The sequence below is a fragment of the Salmo salar genome, chromosome ssa09 (assembly GCF_905237065.1).
Source record: "Salmo salar chromosome ssa09, Ssal_v3.1, whole genome shotgun sequence".
Classification (NCBI taxonomy): domain Eukaryota; kingdom Metazoa; phylum Chordata; class Actinopteri; order Salmoniformes; family Salmonidae; genus Salmo; species Salmo salar.
The window spans coordinates 45,859,162-45,883,471 of record NC_059450.1 but is presented as its reverse complement, the minus strand read 5'-3'; the positions used below and the strand labels follow the sequence as shown (position 1 = coordinate 45,883,471).

The 24,310-nt window shown below is 44.9% G+C and overlaps 1 protein-coding gene across 2 annotated transcripts in view; it reads right to left on the bottom strand.

Annotated features, from left to right (window-relative positions):
• The window catches only part of LOC106611460 (E3 ubiquitin-protein ligase TRIM9), a 143,377-nt gene that overhangs the window by 34,974 nt on the left and 84,093 nt on the right, over nucleotides 1–24,310 (bottom strand). For both annotated transcript variants that reach the window (XM_045723718.1, XM_045723719.1), the window contains exon 2: nucleotides 140–235. In XM_045723718.1, the coding sequence (XP_045579674.1) occupies nucleotides 140–235 (96 nt within the window). The remainder of the gene's footprint in view (nucleotides 1–139; nucleotides 236–24,310) is intronic.

The following is a 24,310-nucleotide window of genomic DNA, read 5'->3' as shown; positions in this document are numbered from 1 at the left end:
TCCCAATATAGTGCACTACTTTAGACCAAAGCCCTATTAGCCCTGATCAAAAGTGGTGCACTATACAGGGAATAGGGTGCCATTTGGGATGTATCCTATGATGATGTTGGTTAGGAGGAGCAGTGAGTGTGTACCGTACCTGGATATGCTGCACCATGTTCCTCAGCTGAACCAGGAACTCCTTGGCCTCGGTAGCTCTGTCAGACAGGATGTTGAGGGCCTGGGACAGCTGGCCCTGCGGAGGACAGAGAGAAACATGGTCAGCATTAGACACATCAATGTGAATGAATGAATGAATTAATTAATCAATCAATTGGACTAAAGTGGTTGGAGGAGGAGGGGGGGTCGAAGGTGGTTGGGGTGAGGGGATCGGAGGTGGGGGGAGGGTGGTCGGAGGTGGGGGGAGGGAGGTGGGGGAGGGAGGGAGGTGGGGGAGGGTGGTGGGGGGAGGGGGAGGGAGGTGGGGGGAGGGAGGTGGGGGGAGGGAGACAGAACACTATGGACCCTGGTCCCCCCCAGACAGAACACTATGGACCCTGGTCCCCCACCCCCAGACAGAACACTATGGACCCTGGTCCCCCCAGACAGAACACTATGGACCCTGGTCCCCCCAGACAGAACACTATGGACCCTGGTCCCCCCAGACAGAACACTATGGACCCTGGTCCCCCCCAGACAGAACACTATGGACCCTGGTCCCCCCAGACAGAACACTATGGACCCTGGTCCCCCCAGACAGAACACTATGGACCCTGGTCCCCCCAGACAGAACACTATGGACCCTGGTCCCCCCCCCGTCAGATGTAGTTTCAGGTGTTTTTCAGAGAGAGCAGCTCCTCACAAAGCAAATCACCAGGCAACCAACACCACTTACTGAACCTGTCAATCACAATACACTTCCCCTATACACTCTCAGCTCCTATAGCTTTCTCTCATTCAGACTATCAATCAGGATACACACACACACTGCCCTTTCAACCATCCTTCATTAGTTTCTCATTTTCTGTTTCAGTCCCAGTCTTGTCTCATTGTCCTCTCTGAATCAATGAAGGTCGATCAGGGGTATGTCGCCTTGTTAACAGTGGCTGTGCTGTGTTCAGTGACGCGGCAGAAGCTCTCTGTCACACTGATGAAACCAACACCGTTGATTTGATTGTCCTGAGGGGTTTTTCCACAGTGTCTGATGACACCAACACAGTTGACTTGATTGTCCAGAGTTTTTTCTCATATTGTCATATCCATCTGTCTGAGTAAGCAACATACAGTACATGCACACTCCTCGTACACGCTCCTCAAAAACCAGGTCAAATCATTGTGTGATGCGAAGTAAATATTGTTCTGTTTTTGACTACTGAAACACGGTGTCTGGTTTTGTAAAGACAACACAGCCATATCTACATATAGCAGCATCGATCTGGTAACATGTTACTTAAAGCCTGCAGGTATAACGCTTTATAACAGCGGTCACCAACCAAGCCCGAAATCACCCACTCAGATCTTTAAACATGACTTCATGGTTTAAAACAGTAATCTAATAAAAACAGTTCTGTAGGAATGAGGTTTGTGCAGTAGGCAGGCCTCATACATTATCACAGCAGTAGGCAGGCCTCATACATTATCTTAGCAGTAGGCAGGCCTCATACATTATCACAGCAGTAGACAGGCCTCATAGATTATCACAGCAGTAGGCAGGCCTCATACATTATCACAGCAGTAGACAGGCCTCATAGATTATCACAGCAGTAGGCAGGCCTCACACATTATCACAGCAGTAGGCAGGCCTCATACATTATCACAGCAGTAGGCAGGCCTCATACATTATCTTAGCAGTAGGCAGGCCTCATACATTATCACAGCAGTAGGCAGGCCTCATACATTATCACAGCAGTAGGCAGGCCTCATACATTATCTTAGCAGTAGGCAGGCCTCATACATTATCACAGCAGTAGACAGGCCTCATAGATTATCACAGCAGTAGGCAGGCCTCACACATTATCACAGCAGTAGGCAGGCCTCATACATTATCACAGCAGTAGGCAGGCCTCATACATTATCTTAGCAGTAGGCAGGCCTCATACATTATCACAGCAGTAGACAGGCCTCATACATTATCACAGCAGTAGGCGGGCCTCATACATTATCACAGCAGTAGGCAGGCCTCATACATTATCACAGCAGTAGACAGGCCTCATACATTATCACAGCAGTAGGCAGGCCTCATACATTATCACAGCAGTAGGCAGGCCTCATACATTATCACAGCAGTAGGCAGGCCTCATACATTATCACAGCAGTAGGCGGGCCTCACACATTATCACAGCAGTAGGCAGGCCTCACACATTATCACAGCAGTAGGCGGGCTTCATACATTATCACAGCAGTAGGCAGGCCTCATACATTATCACAGCAGTAGGCAGGCCTCACACATTATCACAGCATATTGGTTATATGCCTGGCCAGCCAATATTGATTTTCTCCGACCATATACTATTTCAAAAGTCAATGTTTGATTACAAAATAGATCATTTTGTGTAGCACTTACGAGGCACAGCTGAGCATAAATTGAAATAATTAGCTTTTTTATTTTACTAGACTGATGGTACCTAAAGTGAAATATTGGGACCAACACTTTACATGTTGCGATTTATATTTTTGTTCAGTGTATATATACACATTAGCTTAAAGCTAGAATCCACAGTTTCTGCATCTATTGGTGATATACAGTGTGTACCCATTGATTCTTGTAGAATATAACTTATAAATGCCTCATGAGCTTAGTTCAAAATGTAGTACCCCATCAGAAACCAAAATATAAGCTTGTTTTACTTCAATGTTTGTTAACATTGTAAATGTAAACCAACCCTGTACAGCCTCATAACATGGCTAAAATAATAATGTTGATATCATGGATGTCTGTCCTTGCATCTAAGACTCTATTTAGACATTTTGAGATTGGTTACATTTCTCCTGGCCCATCCCTCAGCTTTTTATCAAAAACAGAGGTGAGGAGTGTTACGATATACTGCTTAAGTTCAGGGAGTGAGTGTTTTAATAAAATAAACATAATCCGAAACACTAACAGCACACAGACATGATGACACAGGAACAGAAACAAGGACGCCTGGGGAAGGAACCAAAGGGAGGTGACATCTATAGGGAAGGAACCAAAGGGAGGTGACATCTATAGGGAAGGAACCAAAGGGAGGTGACATCTATAGGGAAGGAACCAAAGGGAGGTGACATCTATAGGGAAGGAACCAAAGGGAGGTGACATCTATAGGGAAGGAACCAAAGGGAGGTGACATCTATAGGGAAGGAACCAAAGGGAGGTGACATCTATAGGGAAGGAACCAAAGGGAGGTGACATCTATAGGGAAGGAACCAAAGGGAGGTGACATCTATAGGGAAGGAACCAAAGGGAGGTGACATCTATAGGGAAGGAACCAAAGGGAGGTGACATCTATAGGGAAGGAACCAAAGGGAGGTGATGGAGTCCAGGAGCGCGTAACGATGGCGACAGGTATGTGCCATAACAAGCAGCCTGGTGACACCGAGGCCGGAGAGGGAGCACACGTGACAGAGAGTAACTTTGTTATTGTTTCAACTGCAGATTGTACCTTTAATGTGAGTTGTTACATTGTGCAAAAAAAATTCGAATGAGATTTTGTAATTGTACATTAGCCGGCCCCTGACGGGGATGTTACAATGTTGGAATGTTTGGAACGAGACCTAATCGTGGTTCCACAGGGGGCCCTGAAGACTCCCTGGAATTGATGTGTGTGTGTGTGTGTAATCATCTTTGTAATTACGGCAAGTGTGAACACGTGCTCGTCATGAATAATGTAGCCCAGAGCGCCAGGGCCGATCTGCACGCGCACACACACACACACACACACACACACACACACACACACACACACACACACACACACACACACACACACACACACACACACACACACACACACACACACACTGAGGTGGCTCCAGGGCCGTTCTACATGTTTCACGTTCTCTCGGCAGCGAGCAATCGGAGCGAACAAACGAGCCAATCTGGCACAGGAAGGCTGGGATGTCAAAAAGACGTCAGAGCCAACTTGGATTAAAGCCTCCGTAGTCGAGTACGGAAGGAAGTAAGTGGGCTGTTCTGTAGCACAAGGGTTTGCGTCCCAAATGGCCCAAAGGTCCCATATGGCTCTGGTCTAAAGTAGTGCCCTATATAGTAAATAGAGTGGCATTTGGGAATCACACAAGGACATTAATACTGTAGATGTAACGTCACCTAAACCCCGCCCCCGAAGTATAATCTGGCATTTAAAACCTCCATGTTCCGTGAATTCATTAAACATTATTGTCTATATTACACCTGTGTGTGTGTGTGTGTGTGTGTGTGTGTGTGTGTGTGTGTGTGTGTGTGTGTGTGTGTGTGTGTGTGTACACACAACAATTGGAGGGCAAAGAGAGCGTGACCTATTTTCCAAAAGCTACTGTACTTTCTAGAACAAAAAAAAAAGAAACTTTTCTAGTTCACGGCTCTACTGTTCTATGGACAACAAGGCTTTCTCAGAGATCTGGCATCAAGCAGGCCTGGGTGAGGCTTTCTCAGAGATCTGGCATCAAGCAGGCCTGGGTGAGGCTTTCTCAGAGATCTGGCATCAAGCAGGCCTGGGTGAGGCTTTCCAGATCTCATAAGCAGGCCTGGGTGAGGCTTTCTCAGAGATCTGGCATCAAGCAGGCCTGGGTGAGGCTTTCTCAGAGATCTGGCATCAAGCAGGCCTGGGTGAGGCTTTCTCAGAGATCTGGCATCAAGCAGGCCTGGGTGAGGCTTTCTCAGAGATCTGGCATCAGGCAGGCCTGGGTGACAGTCTGTCTCTGCTCTCTTGACCAACTCCTTATGAAGGAGCACAAAACCGTTCTAGGACCAGGTCTGAGACCAAGTAGTTAAAGGGATATGTCAAAATATTTCTACTTCATATTTATAATTTCCAGCACCGCCCCAAAAGCATCAGTGAAAATGGCATGTTCCAAGTCCGATGACGGCATCCGGAAACCAACTACGAGTAGGAAAAGGTTATTTTTATTTTACTAGACTTTGCCTGCTCATAGTAGGCTATAAATCACATGATAAACACTATGGTGATCATTTTTTTGAAATGTCCCTTTTTTAGGAGCCAGTGATTGAGGATAATATGTAAGTAATACATACCACACAAATCAAGTTATCACTACCTTGGAACCTGTTACATAAGCTCGGGACATAAGCGGCTGCTGCCTACACTGTTCCAATCGAAAATCAGTTACAGACTGTTTTCACTCACTGTTGCCCTGAGAGAATCAGGCAGCCCCAGATGGAAATATTCAGTGGGGCGATTTAAGCCCTTCGCTGTTCAGGGAACCTTCTCTTACTAATAAACTGGGAGTTAAAAACATCTAACATGCTGGATCAACCAGGATTCTGACAACTACAGTAGCTATAAGCTGGATCAACCAGGATTCTGACAACTACAGTAGCTAGACTCTGGATCAACCAGGAATCTGACAACTACAGTAGCTAGAAGCTGGATCAACCAGGATTCTGACAATTACAGTAGCAAAAAGTTGATCAACCAGGATTCTGACAACTACAGTAGCTAGAAGCTGGATCAACCAGGATTCTGACAACTACAGTAGCTAGAAGCTGGATCAACCAGGAATCTGACAACTACAGTAGCTAGAAGCTGGATCAACCAGGATTCTGACAACTACAGTAGCTAGAAGCTGGATCAACCAGGAATCTGACAACTACAGTAGCTAGAAGCTGGATCAACCAGGAATCTGACAACTACAGTAGCTAGAAGCCGGATCAACCAGGAATCTGACAACTACAGTAGCTACAAGCTGGATCAACCAGGAATCTGACAACTACAGTAGCTAGAAGCTGGATCAACAAGGAATCTGACAACTACAGTAGCTAGAAGCTGGATCAACCAGGATTCTGACAACTACAGTAGCTAGAAGCTGGATCAACCAGGAATCTGACAACTACAGTAGCTAGAAGCTGGATCAACAAGGAATCTGACAACTACAGTAGCTAGAAGCTGGATCAACCAGGAATCTGACAACTACAGTAGCTAGAAGCTGGATCAACCAGGAATCTGACAACTACAGTAGCTAGAAGCTGGATAAACCAGGATTCAGACAACTACAGTAGCTAGAAGCTGGATCAACCAGGAATCTGACAACTACAGTAGCTAGAAGCTGGATCAATGAGGATTCTGACAACTACAGTAGCGAGAAGCTGGATCAATAAGGATCTGACAACTACAGTAGCTAGACACTGGATCAACAAGGATCTGACAACTACAGTAGCTAGACACTGGATCGACCAGGAATCTGACAACTACAGTAGCTAGAAGCTGGATCAACCAGGAATCTGACAACTACAGTAGCTAGAAGCTGGATAAACCAGGATTCAGACAACTACAGTAGCTATAAGCTGGATCAACCAGGAATCTGACAACTACAGTAGCTAGAAGCTGGATCAACCAGGAATCTGACAACTACAGTAGCTAGAAGCTGGATCAACCAGGAATCTGACAACTACAGTAGCTAGAAGATGGATCAACCAGGATTCTGACAACTACAGTAGCTAGAAGATGGATCAACCAGGATTCTGACAACTACAGTAGCTAGAGGCTGGATCAACAAGGAATCTGACAACTACAGTAGCTAGAAGCTGGATCAACCAGGAATCTGACAACTACAGTAGCTAGAAGCTGGATCAACCAGGAATCTGACAACTACAGTAGCTAGAAGCTGGATCAACCAGGATTCTGACAACTACAGTAGCTAGAAGCTGGATCAACCAGGAATCTGACAACTACAGTAGCTAGACACTGGATCAACCAGAATTCTTACAACTACAGTAGCTAGAAGCTGGATCAATCAGGATTCTGAAAACTACAGTAGCTAGAAGCTGGTTCAACCAGGATTCTGACAACTACAGTAGCTAGAAGCTGGATCAACCAGGAATCTGACAACTACAGTAGCTAGACACTGGATCAAACAGAATTCTTACAACTACAGTAGCTAGAAGCTGGATCAATCAGGATTCTGAAAACTACAGTAGCTAGAAGCTGGATCAACCAGGATTCTGACAACTACAGTAGCTAGAAGCTGGATCAACCAGGATTCTGACAACTACAGTAGCTAGAGGCTGGATCAACAAGGAATCTGACAACTACAGTAGCTAGAAGCTGGATCAACCAGGATTCTGACAACTACAGTAGCTAGAAGCTGGATCAACCAGGAATCTGACAACTACAGTAGCTAGAAGCTGGATCAACCAGGATTCTGACAACTATAGTAGCTAGAAGTTGGATCAACCAGGATTCTGACAACTACAGTAGCTAGAAGCTGGATCAACAAGGAATCTGACAACTACAGTAGCTGGAAGCTGGATAAACCAGGATTCTGACAACTACAGTAGCTAGAAGCTGGATCAACCAGGAACCTGACAACTACAGTAGCTAGAAGCTGGATCACAAAGGAATCTGACAACTACAGTTGCTAGAAGCTGGATCAAACAGGAATCTGACAACTACAGTAGCTAGAGGCTGGATCAACAAGGATTCTGACAACTACAGTAGCTAGAAGCTGGATCAACAAGGAATCTGACAACTACAGTAGCTAGAGGCTGGATCAACCAGGATTCTGACAACTACAGTAGCTAGAGGCTGGATCAACAAGGAATCTGACAACTACAGTAGCTAGAAGCTGGATCAACCAGGATTCTGACAACTACAGTAGCTAGAAGCTGGACCAACCAGGAATCTGACAACTACAGTAGCTAGAAGCTGGATCAACCAGGAATCTGACAACTACAGTAGCTAGAAGCTGGATCAACCAGGATTCTGACAACTACAGTAGCTAGAAGCTGGATCAACCAGGAATCTGACAACTACAGTAGCTAGAAGATGGATCAACCAGGATTCTGACAACTACAGTAGCTAGAAGCTGGATCAACCAGGAATCTGACAACTACAGTAGCTAGAAGATGGATCAACAAGGATTCTGACAACTACAGTAGCTAGAGGCTGGATCAACAAGGAATCTGACAACTACAGTAGCTAGAAGCTGGATCAACCAGGAATCTGACAACTACAGTAGCTGGATGCTGGATCAACCAGGATTCTGACAACTACAGTAGCTAGAAGCTGGATCAACCAGGAACCTGACAACTACAGTAGCTAGAAGCTGGATCACAAAGGAATCTGACAACTACAGTTGCTAGAAGCTGGATCAACCAGGAATCTGACAACTACAGTAGCTAGAAGCTGGATCAACAAGGATTCTGACAACTACAGTAGCTAGAAGCTGGATCAACAAGGAATCTGACAACTACAGTAGCTAGAGGCTGGATCAACCAGGATTCTGACAACTACAGTAGCTAGAGGCTGGATCAACAAGGAATCTGACAACTACAGTAGCTAGAAGCTGGATCAACCAGGATTCTGACAACTACAGTAGCTAGAAGCTGGATCAACCAGGAATCTGACAACTACAGTAGCTAGAAGCTGGATCAACCAGGAATCTGACAACTACAGTAGCTAGAAGCTGGATCAACCAGGATTCTGACAACTACAGTAGCTAGAAGCTGGATCAACCAGGAATCTGACAACTACAGTAGCTAGAAGATGGATCAACCAGGATTCTGACAACTACAGTAGCTAGATGATGGATCAACCAGGATTCTGATAACTACAGTAGGAAGAAGCTGGATCAACCAGGAATCTGACAACTACAGTAGCTAGAAGATGGATCAACAAGGATTCTGACAACTACAGTAGCTAGAAGCTGGATCAAGCAGGTTTCTGACAACTACAGTAGCTACAAGCTGGATCAACCAGGAATCTGACAACTACAGTAGCTAGAAGCTGGATCAACAAGGAATCTGACAACTACAGTAGCTAGAAGCTGGATCAACCAGGAATCTGACAACTACAGTAGCTAGAAGCTGGATCAAACAGAAATCTGACAACTACAGTAGCTAGAAGCTGGATCAACCAGGATTCTGACAACTACAGTAGCTAGAAGCTGGATCAACCAGGAATCTGACAACTACAGTAGCTAGAAGCTGGATCAACCAGGAATCTGACAACTACAGTAGCTAGAAGCTGGATCAATCAGGATTCTGAAAACTACAGTAGCTAGAAGCTGGATCAACCAGGATTCTGACAACTACAGTAGCTAGAAGCTGGATCAACCAGGATTCTGACAACTACAGTAGCTAGAGGCTGGATCAACAAGGAATCTGACAACTACAGTAGCTAGAAGCTGGATCAACCAGGATTCTGACAACTACAGTAGCTAGAGGCTGGATCAACCAGGAATCTGACAACTACAGTAGCTAGACTCTGGATCAACCAGGAATCTGACAACTACAGTAGCTAGAAGCTGGATCAACCAGGATTCTGACAACTACAGTAGCTAGAAGCTGGATCAACCAGGAATCTGACAACTACAGTAGCTAGAAGCTGGATCAACCAGGAATCTGACAACTACAGTAGCTAGAAGCTGGATCAACCAGGAATCTGACAACTACAGTAGCTAGAAGCTGGATCAACCAGGAATCTGACAACTACAGTAGCTAGAAGCTGGATCAACCAGGAATCTGACAACTACAGTAGCTAGAAGCTGGATCAACCAGGAATCTGACAACTACAGTAGCTAGAAGTTGGATCAACAAGGATTCTGACAACTACAGTAGCTAGAGGCTGGATCAACCAGGATTCTGAGAACTACAGTAGCTAGAAGTTGGATCAACCAGGATTCTGACAACTACAGTAGCTAGAAGCTGGATCAACAAGGAATCTGACAACTACAGTAGCTAGAAGCTGGATCAACCAGGAATCTGACAACTAAAGTAGCTTGAAGCTGGATCAACCAGGATTCTGACAACTACAGTAGCTAGAAGCTGGATCAACCAGGAACCTGACAACTACAGTAGCTAGAAGCTGGATCAACCAGGAGTCTGACAACTACAGTTGCTAGAAGCTAGATCAACCAGGAATCTGACAACTACAGTAGCTAGAAGCTGGATCAACAAGGATTCTGACAACTACAGTAGCTAGAAGCTGGATCAACAAGGAATCTGACAACTACAGTAGCTAGAAGCTGGTTCAACCAGGATTCTGACAACTACAGTAGCTAGAAGCTGGATCAACCAGGAATCTGACAACTACAGTAGCTAGACACTGGATCAAACAGAATTCTTACAACTACAGTAGCTAGAAGCTGGATCAATCAGGATTCTGAAAACTACAGTAGCTAGAAGCTGGATCAACCAGGATTCTGACAACTACAGTAGCTAGAAGCTGGATCAACCAGGATTCTGACAACTACAGTAGCTAGAAGCTGGATCAACCAGGATTCTGACAACTACAGTAGCTAGAAGATGGATCAACCAGGATTCTGACAACTACAGTAGCTAGAAGCTGGATCAACCAGGATTCTGACAACTACAGTAGCTAGAAGCTGGATCAACAAGGAATCTGACAACTACAGTAGCTAGAAGCTGGATCAACCAGGATTCTGACAACTACAGTAGCTAGAAGCTGGATCAACCAGGATTCTTACAACTACAGTAGCTAGAAGCTGGATCAACCAGGATTCTGACAACTACAGTAGCTAGAAGCTGGATCAACCAGGATTCTGACAACTACAGTAGCTAGAAGCTGGATCAACCAGGATTCTGACAACTACAGTAGCTAGAGGCTGGATCAACAAGGAATCTGACAACTACAGTAGCTAGAAGCTGGATCAACCAGGATTCTGACAACTACAGTAACTAGAAGCTGGATCAACCAGGATTCTGACAACTACAGTAGCTAGAAGCTGGATCAACCAGGAATCTGACAACTACAGTAGCTAGAAGCTGGATCAACCAGGATTCTAACAACTATAGTAGCTAGAAGTTGGATCAACCAGGATTCTGACAACTACAGTAGCTAGAAGCTGGATCAACAAGGAATCTGACAACTACAGTAGCTAGAAGATGGATCAACCAGGAATCTGACAACTACAGTAGCTGGAAGCTGGATAAACCAGGATTCTGACAACTACAGTAGCTAGAAGCTGGATCAACCAGGAATCTGACAACTACAGTAGCTAGAAGCTGGATCAACCAGGAATCTGACAACTACAGTAGCTAGAAGCTGGATCAACCAGGAATCTGACAACTACAGTAGCTAGAGGCTGGATCAACAAGGATTCTGACAACTACAGTAGCTAGAAGCTGGATCAACAAGGATTCTGACAACTACAGTAGCTAGAGGCTGGATCAACCAGGATTCTGACAACTACAGTAGCTAGAGGCTGGATCAACCAGGAATCTGACAACTACAGTAGCTAGAAGCTGGATCAACCAGGATTCTGACAACTACAGTAGCTAGAAGCTGGACCAACCAGGAATCTGACAACTACAGTAGCTAGAAGCTGGATCAACCAGGAATCTGACAACTACAGTAGCTAGAAGCTGGATCAACCAGGATTCTGACAACTACAGTAGCTAGAAGCTGGATCAACCAGGAATCTGACAACTACAGTAGCTAGAAGATGGATCAACAAGGATTCTGACAACTACAGTAGCTAGAAGCTGGATCAACCAGGAATCTGACAACTACAGTAGCTAGAAGATGGATCAACCAGGATTCTGACAACTACAGTAGCTAGAGGCTGGATCAACAAGGAATCTGACAACTACAGTAGCTAGAAGCTGGATCAACCAGGAATCTGACAACTACAGTAGCTGGATGCTGGATCAACCAGGATTCTGACAACTACAGTAGCTAGAAGCTGGATCAACCAGGAACCTGACAACTACAGTAGCTAGAAGCTGGATCACAAAGGAATCTGACAACTACAGTTGCTAGAAGCTGGATCAACCAGGAATCTGACAACTACAGTAGCTAGAAGCTGGATCAACAAGGATTCTGACAACTACAGTAGCTAGAAGCTGGATCAACAAGGAACCTGACAACTACAGTAGCTAGAGGCTGGATCAACCAGGATTCTGACAACTACAGTAGCTAGAGGCTGGATCAACAAGGAATCTGACAACTACAGTAGCTAGAAGCTGGATCAACCAGGATTCTGACAACTACAGTAGCTAGAAGCTGGATCAACCAGGAATCTGACAACTACAGTAGCTAGAAGCTGGATCAACCAGGAATCTGACAACTACAGTAGCTAGAAGCTGGATCAACCAGGATTCTGACAACTACAGTAGCTAGAAGCTGGATCAACCAGGAATCTGACAACTACAGTAGCTAGAAGATGGATCAACCAGGATTCTGACAACTACAGTAGCTAGATGATGGATCAACCAGGATTCTGACAACTACAGTAGGAAGAAGCTGGATCAACCAGGAATCTGACAACTACAGTAGCTAGAAGATGGATCAACAAGGATTCTGACAACTACAGTAGCTAGAAGCTGGATCAAGCAGGATTCTGACAACTACAGTAGCTACAAGCTGGATCAACCAGGAATCTGACAACTACAGTAGCTAGAAGCTGGATCAACAAGGAATCTGACAACTACAGTAGCTAGAAGCTGGATCAACCAGGAATCTGACAACTACAGTAGCTAGAAGCTGGATCAAACAGAAATCTGTAAACTACAGTAGCTAGAAGCTGGATCAACCAGGAACCTGACAACTACAGTAGCTAGAAGCTGGATCAACCAGGAATCTGACAACTACAGTAGCTAGAAGCTGGATCAACCAGGAATCTGACAACTACAGTAGCTAGAAGCTGGATCAACCAGGAATCTGACAACTACAGTAGCTAGAAGCTGGATCAACCAGGATTCTGACAACTACAGTAGCTAGAAGCTGGATCAACCAGGAATCTGACAACTACAGTAGCTAGAGGCTGGATCAACCAGGAATCTGACAACTACAGTAGCTAGACGCTGGATCAACCAGGATTCTGACAACTACATTAGCTAGACGCTGGATCAACCAGGAATCTGACAACTACAGTAGCTAGAAGCTGGATCAACCAGGAATCTTACAACTACAGTAGCTAGAAGATGGATCAACCAGGATTCTGACAACTACAGTAGCTAGAAGCTGGATCAACCAGGAATCTGACAACTACAGTAGCTAGAAGCTGGATCAACCAGGAATCTGACAACTACAGTAGCTAGAGGCTGATCAACCAGGAATCTGACAACTACAGTAGCTAGACACTGGATCAACCAGGAATCTGACAACTACAGTAGCTAGAAGCTGGATCAACAAGGATTCTGACAACTACAGTAGCTAGAAGCTGGATCAACCAGGAATCTTACAACTACAGTAGCTAGAAGATGGATCAACCAGGATTCTGACAACTACAGTAGCTAGAAGCTGGATCAACCAGGAATCTGACAACTACAGTAGCTAGAAGCTGGATCAACCAGGAATCTGACAACTACAGTAGCTAGAAGCTGGATCAACCAGGAATCTGACAACTACAGTAGCTAGAAGCTGGATCAACCAGGAATCTGACAACTACAGTAGCTAGAAGTTGGATCAACAAGGATTCTGACAACTACAGTGGCTAGAAGCTGGATCAACCAGGATTCTGACAACTACAGTAGCTAGAAGCTGGATCAACCAGGATTCTGACAACTACAGTAGCTAGAAGCTGGATCAACAAGGAATCTGACAACTACAGTAGCTAGAAGCTGGATCAACCAGGAATCTGACAACTACAGTAGCTTGAAGCTGGATCAACCAGGATTCTGACAACTACAGTAGCTAGAAGCTGGATCAACCAGGAACCTGACAACTACAGTAGCTAGAAGCTGGATCAACCAGGAGTCTGACAACTACAGTTGCTAGAAGCTGGATCAACCAGGAATCTGACAACTACAGTAGCTAGAAGCTGGATCAACAAGGATTCTGACAACTACAGTAGCTAGAAGCTGGATCAACAAGGAATCTGACAACTACAGTAGCTAGAAGCTGGATCAACCAGGATTCTGACAACTACAGTAGCTAGAGGCTGGATCAACAAGGATTCTGACAACTACAGTAGCTAGAAGCTGGATCAACCAGGAATCTGACAACTACAGTAGCTAGAAGCTGGATCAACCAGGAATCTGACAACTACAGTAGCTAGAAGCTGGATCAACCAGGAATCTGACAACTACAGTAGCTAGAAGCTGGATCAACAAGGAATCTGACAACTACAGTAGCTAGAAGCTGGATCAACCAGGAATCTGACAACTACAGTAGCTAGAAGCTGGATCAACCAGGATTCTGACAACTACAGTAGCTAGAAGCTGGATCAACCAGGAATCTGACAACTACAGTAGCTAGAAGCTGGATCAACCAGGATTCTGACAACTACAGTAGCTAGAAGCTGGATCAACCAGGAATCTGACAACTACAGTAGCTAGAAGCTGGATCAACCAGGAATCTGACAACTACAGTAGCTAGAAGCTGGATCAACAAGGATTCTGACAACTACAGTAGCTAGAAGCTGGATCAACCAGGATTCTGACAACTACAGTAGCTAGAAGCTGGATCAACCAGGAATCTGACAACTACAGTAGCTAGAAGCTGGATCAACAAGGAATCTGACAACTACAGTAGCTAGACGCTGGATCAACCAGGATTCTGACAACTACAGTAGCTAGAAGCTGGATCAACCAGGATTCTGACAACTACAGTAGCTAGAAGCTGGATCAACCAGGAATCTGACAACTACAGTAGCTTGAAGCTGGATCAACCAGGAATCTGACAACTACAGTAGCTAGAAGCTGGATCAACCAGGAATCTGACAACTACAGTAGCTAGAAGCTGGATCAACCAGGAATCTGACAACTACAGTAGCTAGAAGCTGGATCAACCAGGAATCTGACAACTACAGTAGCTAGAAGCTGGATCAACCAGGAATCTGACAACTACAGTAGCTAGAAGTTGGATCAACAAGGATTCTGACATCTACAGTAGCTAGAAGATGGATCAACCAGGATTCTGACAACTATAGTAGCTAGAAGCTGGATCAACCAGGAATCTGACAACTACAGTAGCTGGATGCTGGATCAACCAGGATTCTGACAACTACAGTAGCTAGAAGCTGGATCAACCAGGAACCTGACAACTACAGTAGCTAGAAGCTGGATCACAAAGGAATCTGACAACTACAGTTGCTAGAAGCTGGATCAACCAGGAATCTGACAACTACAGTAGCTAGAAGCTGGATCAACAAGGATTCTGACAACTACAGTAGCTAGAAGCTGGATCAACAAGGAACCTGACAACTACAGTAGCTAGAAGCTGGATCAACCAGGATTCTGACAACTACAGTAGCTAGAGGCTGGATCAACAAGGAATCTGACAACTACAGTAGCTAGAAGCTGGATCAACCAGGATTCTGACAACTACAGTAGCTAGAAGCTGGATCAACCAGGAATCTGACAACTACAGTAGCTAGAAGCTGGATCAACCAGGAATCTGACAACTACAGTAGCTAGAAGCTGGATCAACCAGGATTCTGACAACTACAGTAGCTAGAAGCTGGATCAACCAGGAATCTGACAACTACAGTAGCTAGAAGATGGATCAACCAGGATTCTGACAACTACAGTAGCTAGAAGCTGGATCAACCAGGATTCTGACAACTACAGTAGCTAGAAGCTGGATCAACCAGGAACCTGACAACTACAGTAGCTAGAAGATGGATCAACAAGGATTCTGACAACTACAGTAGCTAGAAGCTGGATCAACCAGGATTCTGACAACTACAGTAGCTAGAAGCTGGATCAACCAGGATTCTGACAACTACAGTAGCTAGAAGCTGGATCAACAAGGAATCTGACAACCACAGTAGCTAGAAGCTGGATCAACCAGGAATCTGACAACTACAGTAGCTAGAAGCTGGATCAACCAGGAATCTGACAACTACAGTAGCTAGAAGCTGGATCAACCAGGATTCTGACAACTACAGTAGCTAGAAGCTGGATCAACCAGGAATCTGACAACTACAGTAGCTAGATGCTGGATCAACCAGGAATCTGACAACTACAGTAGCTACAAGCTGGATCAACCAGGATTCTGACAACTACAGTAGCTAGAAGCTGGATCAACCAGGATTCTGACAACTACAGTAGCTAGAAGCTGGATCAACCAGGATTCTGACAACTACAGTAGCTAGAGGCTGGATCAACCAGGAATCTGACAACTACAGTAGCTAGAAGCTGGATCAACCAGGATTCTGACAACTACATTAGCTAGACCTGGATCAACCAGGAATCTGACAACTACAGTAGCTAGAAGCTGGATCAACAAGGAATCTGACAACTACAGTAGCTAGAAGCTGGATCAACCAGGATTCTGAAAACTACAGTAGCTAGAAGCTGGATCAACCAGGATTCTGACAACTACAGTAGCTAGAAGCTGGATCAACCAGGATTCTGACAACTACAGTAGCTAGAGGCTGGATCAACAAGGAATCTGACAACTACAGTAGCTAGACACTGGATAAACCAGGATTCTGACAACTACAGTAGCTAGAAGCTGGATCAACCAGGATTCTGACAACTACAGTAGCTAGAAGCTGGATCAACCAGGAATCTGACAACTACAGTAGCTAGAAGATGGATCAACCAGGATTCTGACAACTACAGTAGCTAGAAGCTGGATCAACCAGGAATCTGACAACTACAGTAGCTAGAAGCTGGATCAACCAGGAATCTGACAACTACAGTAGCTAGAAGCTGGATCAACCAGGAATCTGACAACTACAGTAGCTAGAAGCTGGATCAACCAGGAATCTGACAACTACAGTAGCTAGAAGTTGGATCAACAAGGATTCTGACAACTACAGTGGCTAGAAGCTGGATCAACCAGGATTCTGACAACTATAGTACCTAGAAGTTGGATCAACCAGGATTCTGACAACTACAGTAGCTAGAAGCTGGATCAACAAGGAATCTGACAACTACAGTAGCTAGAAGCTGGATCAACCAGGAATCTGACAACTAAAGTAGCTTGAAGCTGGATCAACCAGGATTCTGACAACTACAGTAGCTAGAAGCTGGATCAACCAGGAACCTGACAACTACAGTAGCTAGAAGCTGGATCAACCAGGAGTCTGACAACTACAGTTGCTAGAAGCTAGATCAACCAGGAATCTGACAACTACAGTAGCTAGAAGCTGGATCAACAAGGATTCTGACAACTACAGTAGCTAGAAGCTGGATCAACAAGGAATCTGACAACTACAGTAGCTAGAAGCTGGATCAACCAGGAATCTGACAACTACAGTAGCTGGATGCTGGATCAACAAGGAATCTGACAACTACAGTAGCTAGAAGCTGGATCAACCAGGATTCTGACAACTACAGTAGCTAGAAGCTGGATCAACCAGGAATCTGACAACTACAGTAGCTAGAAGCTGGATCAACCAGGAATCTGACAACTACAGTAGCTAGAAGCTGGATCAACCAGGATTCTGACAACTACAGTAGCTAGAAGCTGGATCAACCAGGAATCTGACAACTACAGTAGCTAGAAGATGGATCAACCAGGATTCTGACAACTACAGTAGCTAGAAGCTGGATCAACCAGGAATCTGACAACTACAGTAGCTAGAAGCTGGATCAACCAGGAATCTGACAACTACAGTAGCTAGAAGATGGATCAACCAGGATTCTGACAACTACAGTAGCTAGAAGCTGGATCAACCAGGAATCTGACAACTACAGTAGCTAGAAGCTGGATCAACAAGGAATCTGACAACTACAGTAGCTAGAAGCTGGATCAACCAGGATTCTGACAACTACAGTAGCTAGAAGCTGGATCAACCAGGATTCTGACAACTACAGTAGCTAGAGGCTGGATCAACAAGGAATCTGACAACTACAGTAGCTAGACGCTGGATCAACCAGGATTCTGACAACTACAGTAGCTAGAAGCTGGATCAACCAGGATTCTGACAACTACAGTAGCTAGAAGCTGGATCAACCAGGAATCTGACAACTACAGTAGCTTGAAGCTGGATCAACCAGGATTCTGACAACTACAGTAGCTAGAAGCTGGATCAACCAGGAATCTGACAACTACAGTAGCTAGAAGCTGGATCAACCAGGAATCTGACAACTACAGTAGCTAGAAGCTGGATCAACCAGGAATCTGACAACTACAGTAGCTAGAAGCTGGATCAACCAGGAATCTGACAACTACAGTAGCTAGAAGCTGGATCAACAAGGAATCTGACATCTACAGTAGCTAGAAGCTGGATCAACCAGGATTCTGACAACTACAGTAGCTAGAAGCTGGATCAACCAGGAATCTGACAACTACAGTAGCTAGAAGCTGGATCAACCAGGAATCTGACAACTACAGTAGCTAGAAGCTGGATCAACCAGGAATCTGACAACTACAGTAGCTAGAAGCTGGATCAACCAGGATTCTGACAACTACAGTAGCTAGAAGATGGATCAACCAGGAATCTGACAACTACAGTAGCTAGAAGCTGGATCACAAAGGAATCTGACAACTACAGTAGCTAGAAGCTGGATCAACCAGGAATCTGACAACTACAGTAGCTAGAAGCTGGATCAACAAGGATTCTGACAACTACAGTAGCTAGAAGCTGGATCAACCAGGATTCTGACAACTACAGTAGCTAGAAGCTGGATCAACCAGGAATCTGACAACTACAGTAGCTAGAAGCTGGATCAACCAGGATTCTGACAACTACAGTAGCTAGAAGCTGGATCAACCAGGAATCTGACAACTACAGTAGCTAGAAGCTGGATCAACAAGGCTTCTGACAACTACAGTAGCTAGAAGCTGGATCAACCAGGAATCTGACAACTACAGTAGCTAGAAGCTGGATCAACCAGGATTCTGACAACTACAGTAGCTAGAGGCTGGATCAACCAGGAATCTGACAACTACAGTAGCTAGAAGCTGGATCAACCAGGATTCTGACAACTACAGTAGCTAGAAGCTGGATCAACCAGGAATCTGACAACTACAGTAGCTAGAAGCTGGATCAACCAGGAATCTGACAACTACAGTAGCTAGAAGCTGGATCAACCAGGATTCTGACAACTACAGTAGCTAGAAGCTGGATCAACCAGGAATCTGACAACTACAGTAGCTAGAAGATGGATCAATCAGGATTCTGACAACTACAGTAGCTAGAAGCTGGATCAACCAGGAATCTGACAACTACAGTAGCTAGAAGATGGATCAACCAGGATTCTGACAACTACAGTAGCTAGAAGCTGGATCAACCAGGATTCTGACAACTACAGTAGCTAGAAGCTGGATCAACAAGGAATCTGACAACTACAGTAGCTAGAAGCTGGATCAACAAGGATTCTGACAACTACAGTAGCTAGAAGCTGGATCAACCAGGATTCTGACAACTACAGTAGCTAGAAGCTGGATCAACCAGGATTCTGACAACTACAGTAGCTAGAGGCTGGATCAACAAGGAATCTGACAACTACAGTAGCTAGACACTGGATCAACCAGGATTCTGACAACTACAGTAGCTAGAAGCTGGATCAACCAGGATTCTGACAACTACAGTAGCTAGAAGCTGGATCAACCAGGAATCTGACAACTACAGTAGCTTGAAGCTGGATCAACCAGGATTCTGACAACTACAGTAGCTAGAAGCTGGATCAACCAGGATTCTGACAACTACAGTAGCTAGAAGCTGGATCAACCAGGAATCTGACAACTACAGTAGCTAGAAGCTGGATCAACCAGGAATCTGACAACTACAGTAGCTAGAAGCTGGATCAACCAGGAATCTGACAACTACAGTAGCTAGAAGCTGGATCAACAAGGATTCTGACATCTACAGTAGCTAGAAGCTGGATCAACCAGGAATCTGACAACTACAGTAGCTAGAAGCTGGATCAACCAGGAATCTGACAACTACAGTAGCTGGAAGCTGGATCAACCAGGATTCTGACAACTACAGTAGCTAGAAGCTGGATCAACCAGGAACCCGACAACTACAGTAGCTAGAAGCTGGATCACAAAGGAATCTGACAACTACAGTTGCTAGAAGCTGGATCAACCAGGAATCTGACAACTACAGTAGCTAGAAGCTGGATCAACAAGGATTCTGACAACTACAGTAGCTAGAAGCTGGATCAACAAGGAACCTGACAACTACAGTAGCTAGAAGCTGGATCAACCAGGATTCTGACAACTACAGTAGCTAGAGGCTGGATCAACAAGGAATCTGACAACTACAGTAGCTAGAAGCTGGATCAACCAGGATTCTGACAACTACAGTAGCTAGAAGCTGGATCAACCAGGAATCTGACAACTACAGTAGCTAGAAGCTGGATCAACCAGGAATCTGACAACTACAGTAGCTAGAAGCTGGATCAACCAGGATTCTGACAACTACAGTAGCTAGAAGCTGGATCAACCAGGAATCTGACAACTACAGTAGCTAGAAGCTGGATCAACCAGGATTCTGACAACTACAGTAGCTAGAAGCTGGATCAACCAGGATTCTGACAACTACAGTAGCTAGAAGCTGGATCAACCAGGAACCTGACAACTACAGTAGCTAGAAGCTGGATCAACAAGGATTCTGACAACTACAGTAGCTAGAAGCTGGATCAACCAGGATTCTGACAACTACAGTAGCTAGAAGCTGGATCAACAAGGATTCTGACAACTACAGTAGCTAGAAGCTGGATCAACAAGGAATCTGACAACCACAGTAGCTAGAAGCTGGATCAACCAGGATTCTGACAACTACAGTAGCTAGAAGCTGGATCAACCAGGATTCTGACAACTACAGTAGCTAGAAGCTGGATCAACCAGGAACCTGACAACTACAGTAGCTAGAAGCTGGATCAACCAGGAATCTGACAACTACAGTAGCTAGAAGCTGGATCAACCAGGAATCTGACAACTACAGTAGCTACAAGCTGGATCAACCAGGAATCTGACAACTACAGTAGCTAGAAGCTGGATCAACAAGGAATCTGACAACTACAGTAGCTAGAAGCTGGATCAACCAGGAATCTGACAACTACAGTAGCTAGAAGCTGGATCAACCAGAAATCTGACAACTACAGTAGCTAGAAGCTGGATCAACCAGGATTCTGACAACTACATTAGCTAGACGCTGGATCAACCAGGAATCTGACAACTACAGTAGCTAGAAGCTGGATCAACAAGGAATCTGACAACTACAGTAGCTAGAAGCTGGATCAATCAGGATTCTGAAAACTACAGTAGCTAGAAGCTGGATCAACCAGGATTCTGACAACTACAGTAGCTAGAAGCTGGATCAACCAGGATTCTGACAACTACAGTAGCTAGAGGCTGGATCAACAAGGAATCTGACAACTACAGTAGCTAGACACTGGATAAACCAGGATTCTGACAACTACAGTAGCTAGAAGCTGGATCAACCAGGATTCTGACAACTACAGTAGCTAGAAGCTGGATCAACCAGGAATCTGACAACTACAGTAGCTAGAAGCTGGATCAACCAGGATTCTGACAACTACAGTAGCTAGAAGCTGGATCAACCAGGAATCTGACAACTACAGTAGCTAGAAGCTGGATCAACCAGGAATCTGACAACTACAGTAGCTAGAAGCTGGATCAACCAGGAATCTGACAACTACAGTAGCTAGAAGCTGGATCAACCAGGAATCTGACAACTACAGTAGCTAGAAGTTGGATCAACAAGGATTCTGACAACTACAGTGGCTAGAAGCTGGATCAACCAGGATTCTGACAACTACAGTACCTAGAAGTTGGATCAACCAGGATTCTGACAACTACAGTAGCTAGAAGCTGGATCAACAAGGAATCTGACAACTACAGTAGCTAGAAGCTGGATCAACCAGGAATCTGACAACTACAGTAGCTTGAAGCTGGATCAACCAGGATTCTGACAACTACAGTAGCTAGAAGCTGGATCAACCAGGAACCTGACAACTACAGTAGCTAGAAGCTGGATCAACCAGGAATCTGACAACTACAGTTGCTAGAAGCTGGATCAACCAGGAATCTGACAACTACAGTAGCTAGAAGCTGGATCAACAAGGATTCTGACAACTACAGTAGCTAGAAGCTGGATCAACAAGGAATCTGACAACTACAGTAGCTAGAAGCTGGATCAACCAGGATTCTGACAACTACAGTAGCTAGAGGCTGGATCAACAAGGAATCTGACAACTACAGTAGCTAGAAGCTGGATCAACCAGGATTCTGACAACTACAGTAGCTAGAAGCTGGATCAACCAGGAATCTGACAACTACAGTAGCTAGAAGCTGGATCAACAAGGAATCTGACAACTACAGTAGCTAGAAGCTGGATCAACCAGGATTCTGACAACTACAGTAGCTAGAAGCTGGATCAACCAGGAATCTGACAACTACAGTAGCTAGAAGCTGGATCAACCAGGATTCTGACAACTACAGTAGCTAGAAGCTGGATCAACCAGGAATCTGACAACTACAGTAGCTAGAAGATGGATCAACCAGGATTCTGACAACTACAGTAGCTAGAAGCTGGATCAACCAGGATTCTGACAACTACAGTAGCTAGAAGCTGGATCAACCAGGAATCTGACAACTACAGTAGCTAGAAGATGGATCAACAAGGATTCTGACAACTACAGTAGCTAGAAGCTGGATCAACCAGGATTCTGACAACTACAGTAGCTAGAAGCTGGATCAACCAGGATTCTGACAACTACAGTAGCTAGAGGCTGGATCAACAAGGAATCTGACAACTACAGTAGCTAGACGCTGGATCAACCAGGATTCTGACAACTACAGTAGCTAGAAGCTGGATCAACCAGGATTCTGACAACTACAGTAGCTAGAAGCTGGATCAACCAGGAATCTGACAACTACAGTAGCTTGAAGCTGGATCAACCAGGATTCTGACAACTACAGTAGCTAGAAGCTGGATCAACCAGGAATCTGACAACTACAGTAGCTAGAAGCTGGATCAACCAGGAATCTGACAACTACAGTAGCTAGAAGCTGGATCAACCAGGAATCTGACAACTACAGTAGCTAGAAGCTGGATCAACCAGGAATCTGACAACTACAGTAGCTAGAAGCTGGATCAACAAGGATTCTGACATCTACAGTAGCTAGAAGATGGATCAACCAGGATTCTGACAACTACAGTAGCTAGAAGCTGGATCAACCAGGATTCTGACAACTACAGTAGCTAGAAGCTGGATCAACCAGGAATCTGACAACTACAGTAGCTAGAAGCTGGATCAACCAGGAATCTGACAACTACAGTAGCTAGAAGATGGATCAACCAGGATTCTGACAACTACAGTAGCTAGAAGCTGGATCAACCAGGAATCTGACAACTACAGTAGCTAGATGCTGGATCACAACAGGAATCTGACAACTACAGTTGCTAGAAGCTGGATCAACCAGGAATCTGACAACTACAGTAGCTAGAAGCTGGATCAACAAGGATTCTGACAACTACAGTAGCTAGAAGCTGGATCAACCAGGAATCTGACAACTACAGTAGCTAGAAGCTGGATCAACCAGGAATCTGACAACTACAGTAGCTAGAAGCTGGATCAACCAGGATTCTGACAACTACAGTAGCTAGAAGCTGGATCAACCAGGATTCTGACAACTACAGTAGCTAGAAGCTGGATCAACAAGGATTCTGACAACTACAGTAGCTAGAAGCTGGATCAACAAGGATTCTGACAACTACAGTAGCTAGAGTCTGGATCAACAAGGAATCTGACAACTACAGTAGCTAGAAGCTGGATCAACCAGGATTCTGACAACTACAGTAGCTAGAAGCTGGATCAACCAGGAATCTGACAACTACAGTAGCTAGAGGCTGGATCAACAAGGAATCTGACAACTACAGTAGCTAGAAGCTGGATCAACCAGGAATCTGACAACTACAGTAGCTAGAAGCTGGATCAACCAGGAATCTGACAACTACAGTAGCTAGAAGCTGGATCAACCAGGAATCTGACAACTACAGTAGCTAGAAGCTGGATCAACCAGGAATCTGACAACTACAGTAGCTAGAAGCTGGATCAACCAGGATTCTGACAACTACAGTAGCTAGAAGCTGGATCAACCAGGAATCTGACAACTACAGTAGCTAGAAGCTGGATCAACCAGGAATCTGACAACTACAGTAGCTAGAAGCTGGATCAACCAGGATTCTGACAACTACAGTAGCTAGAAGCTGGATCAACCAGGAATCTGACAACTACAGTAGCTAGAAGATGGATCAACAAGGATTCTGACAACTACAGTAGCTA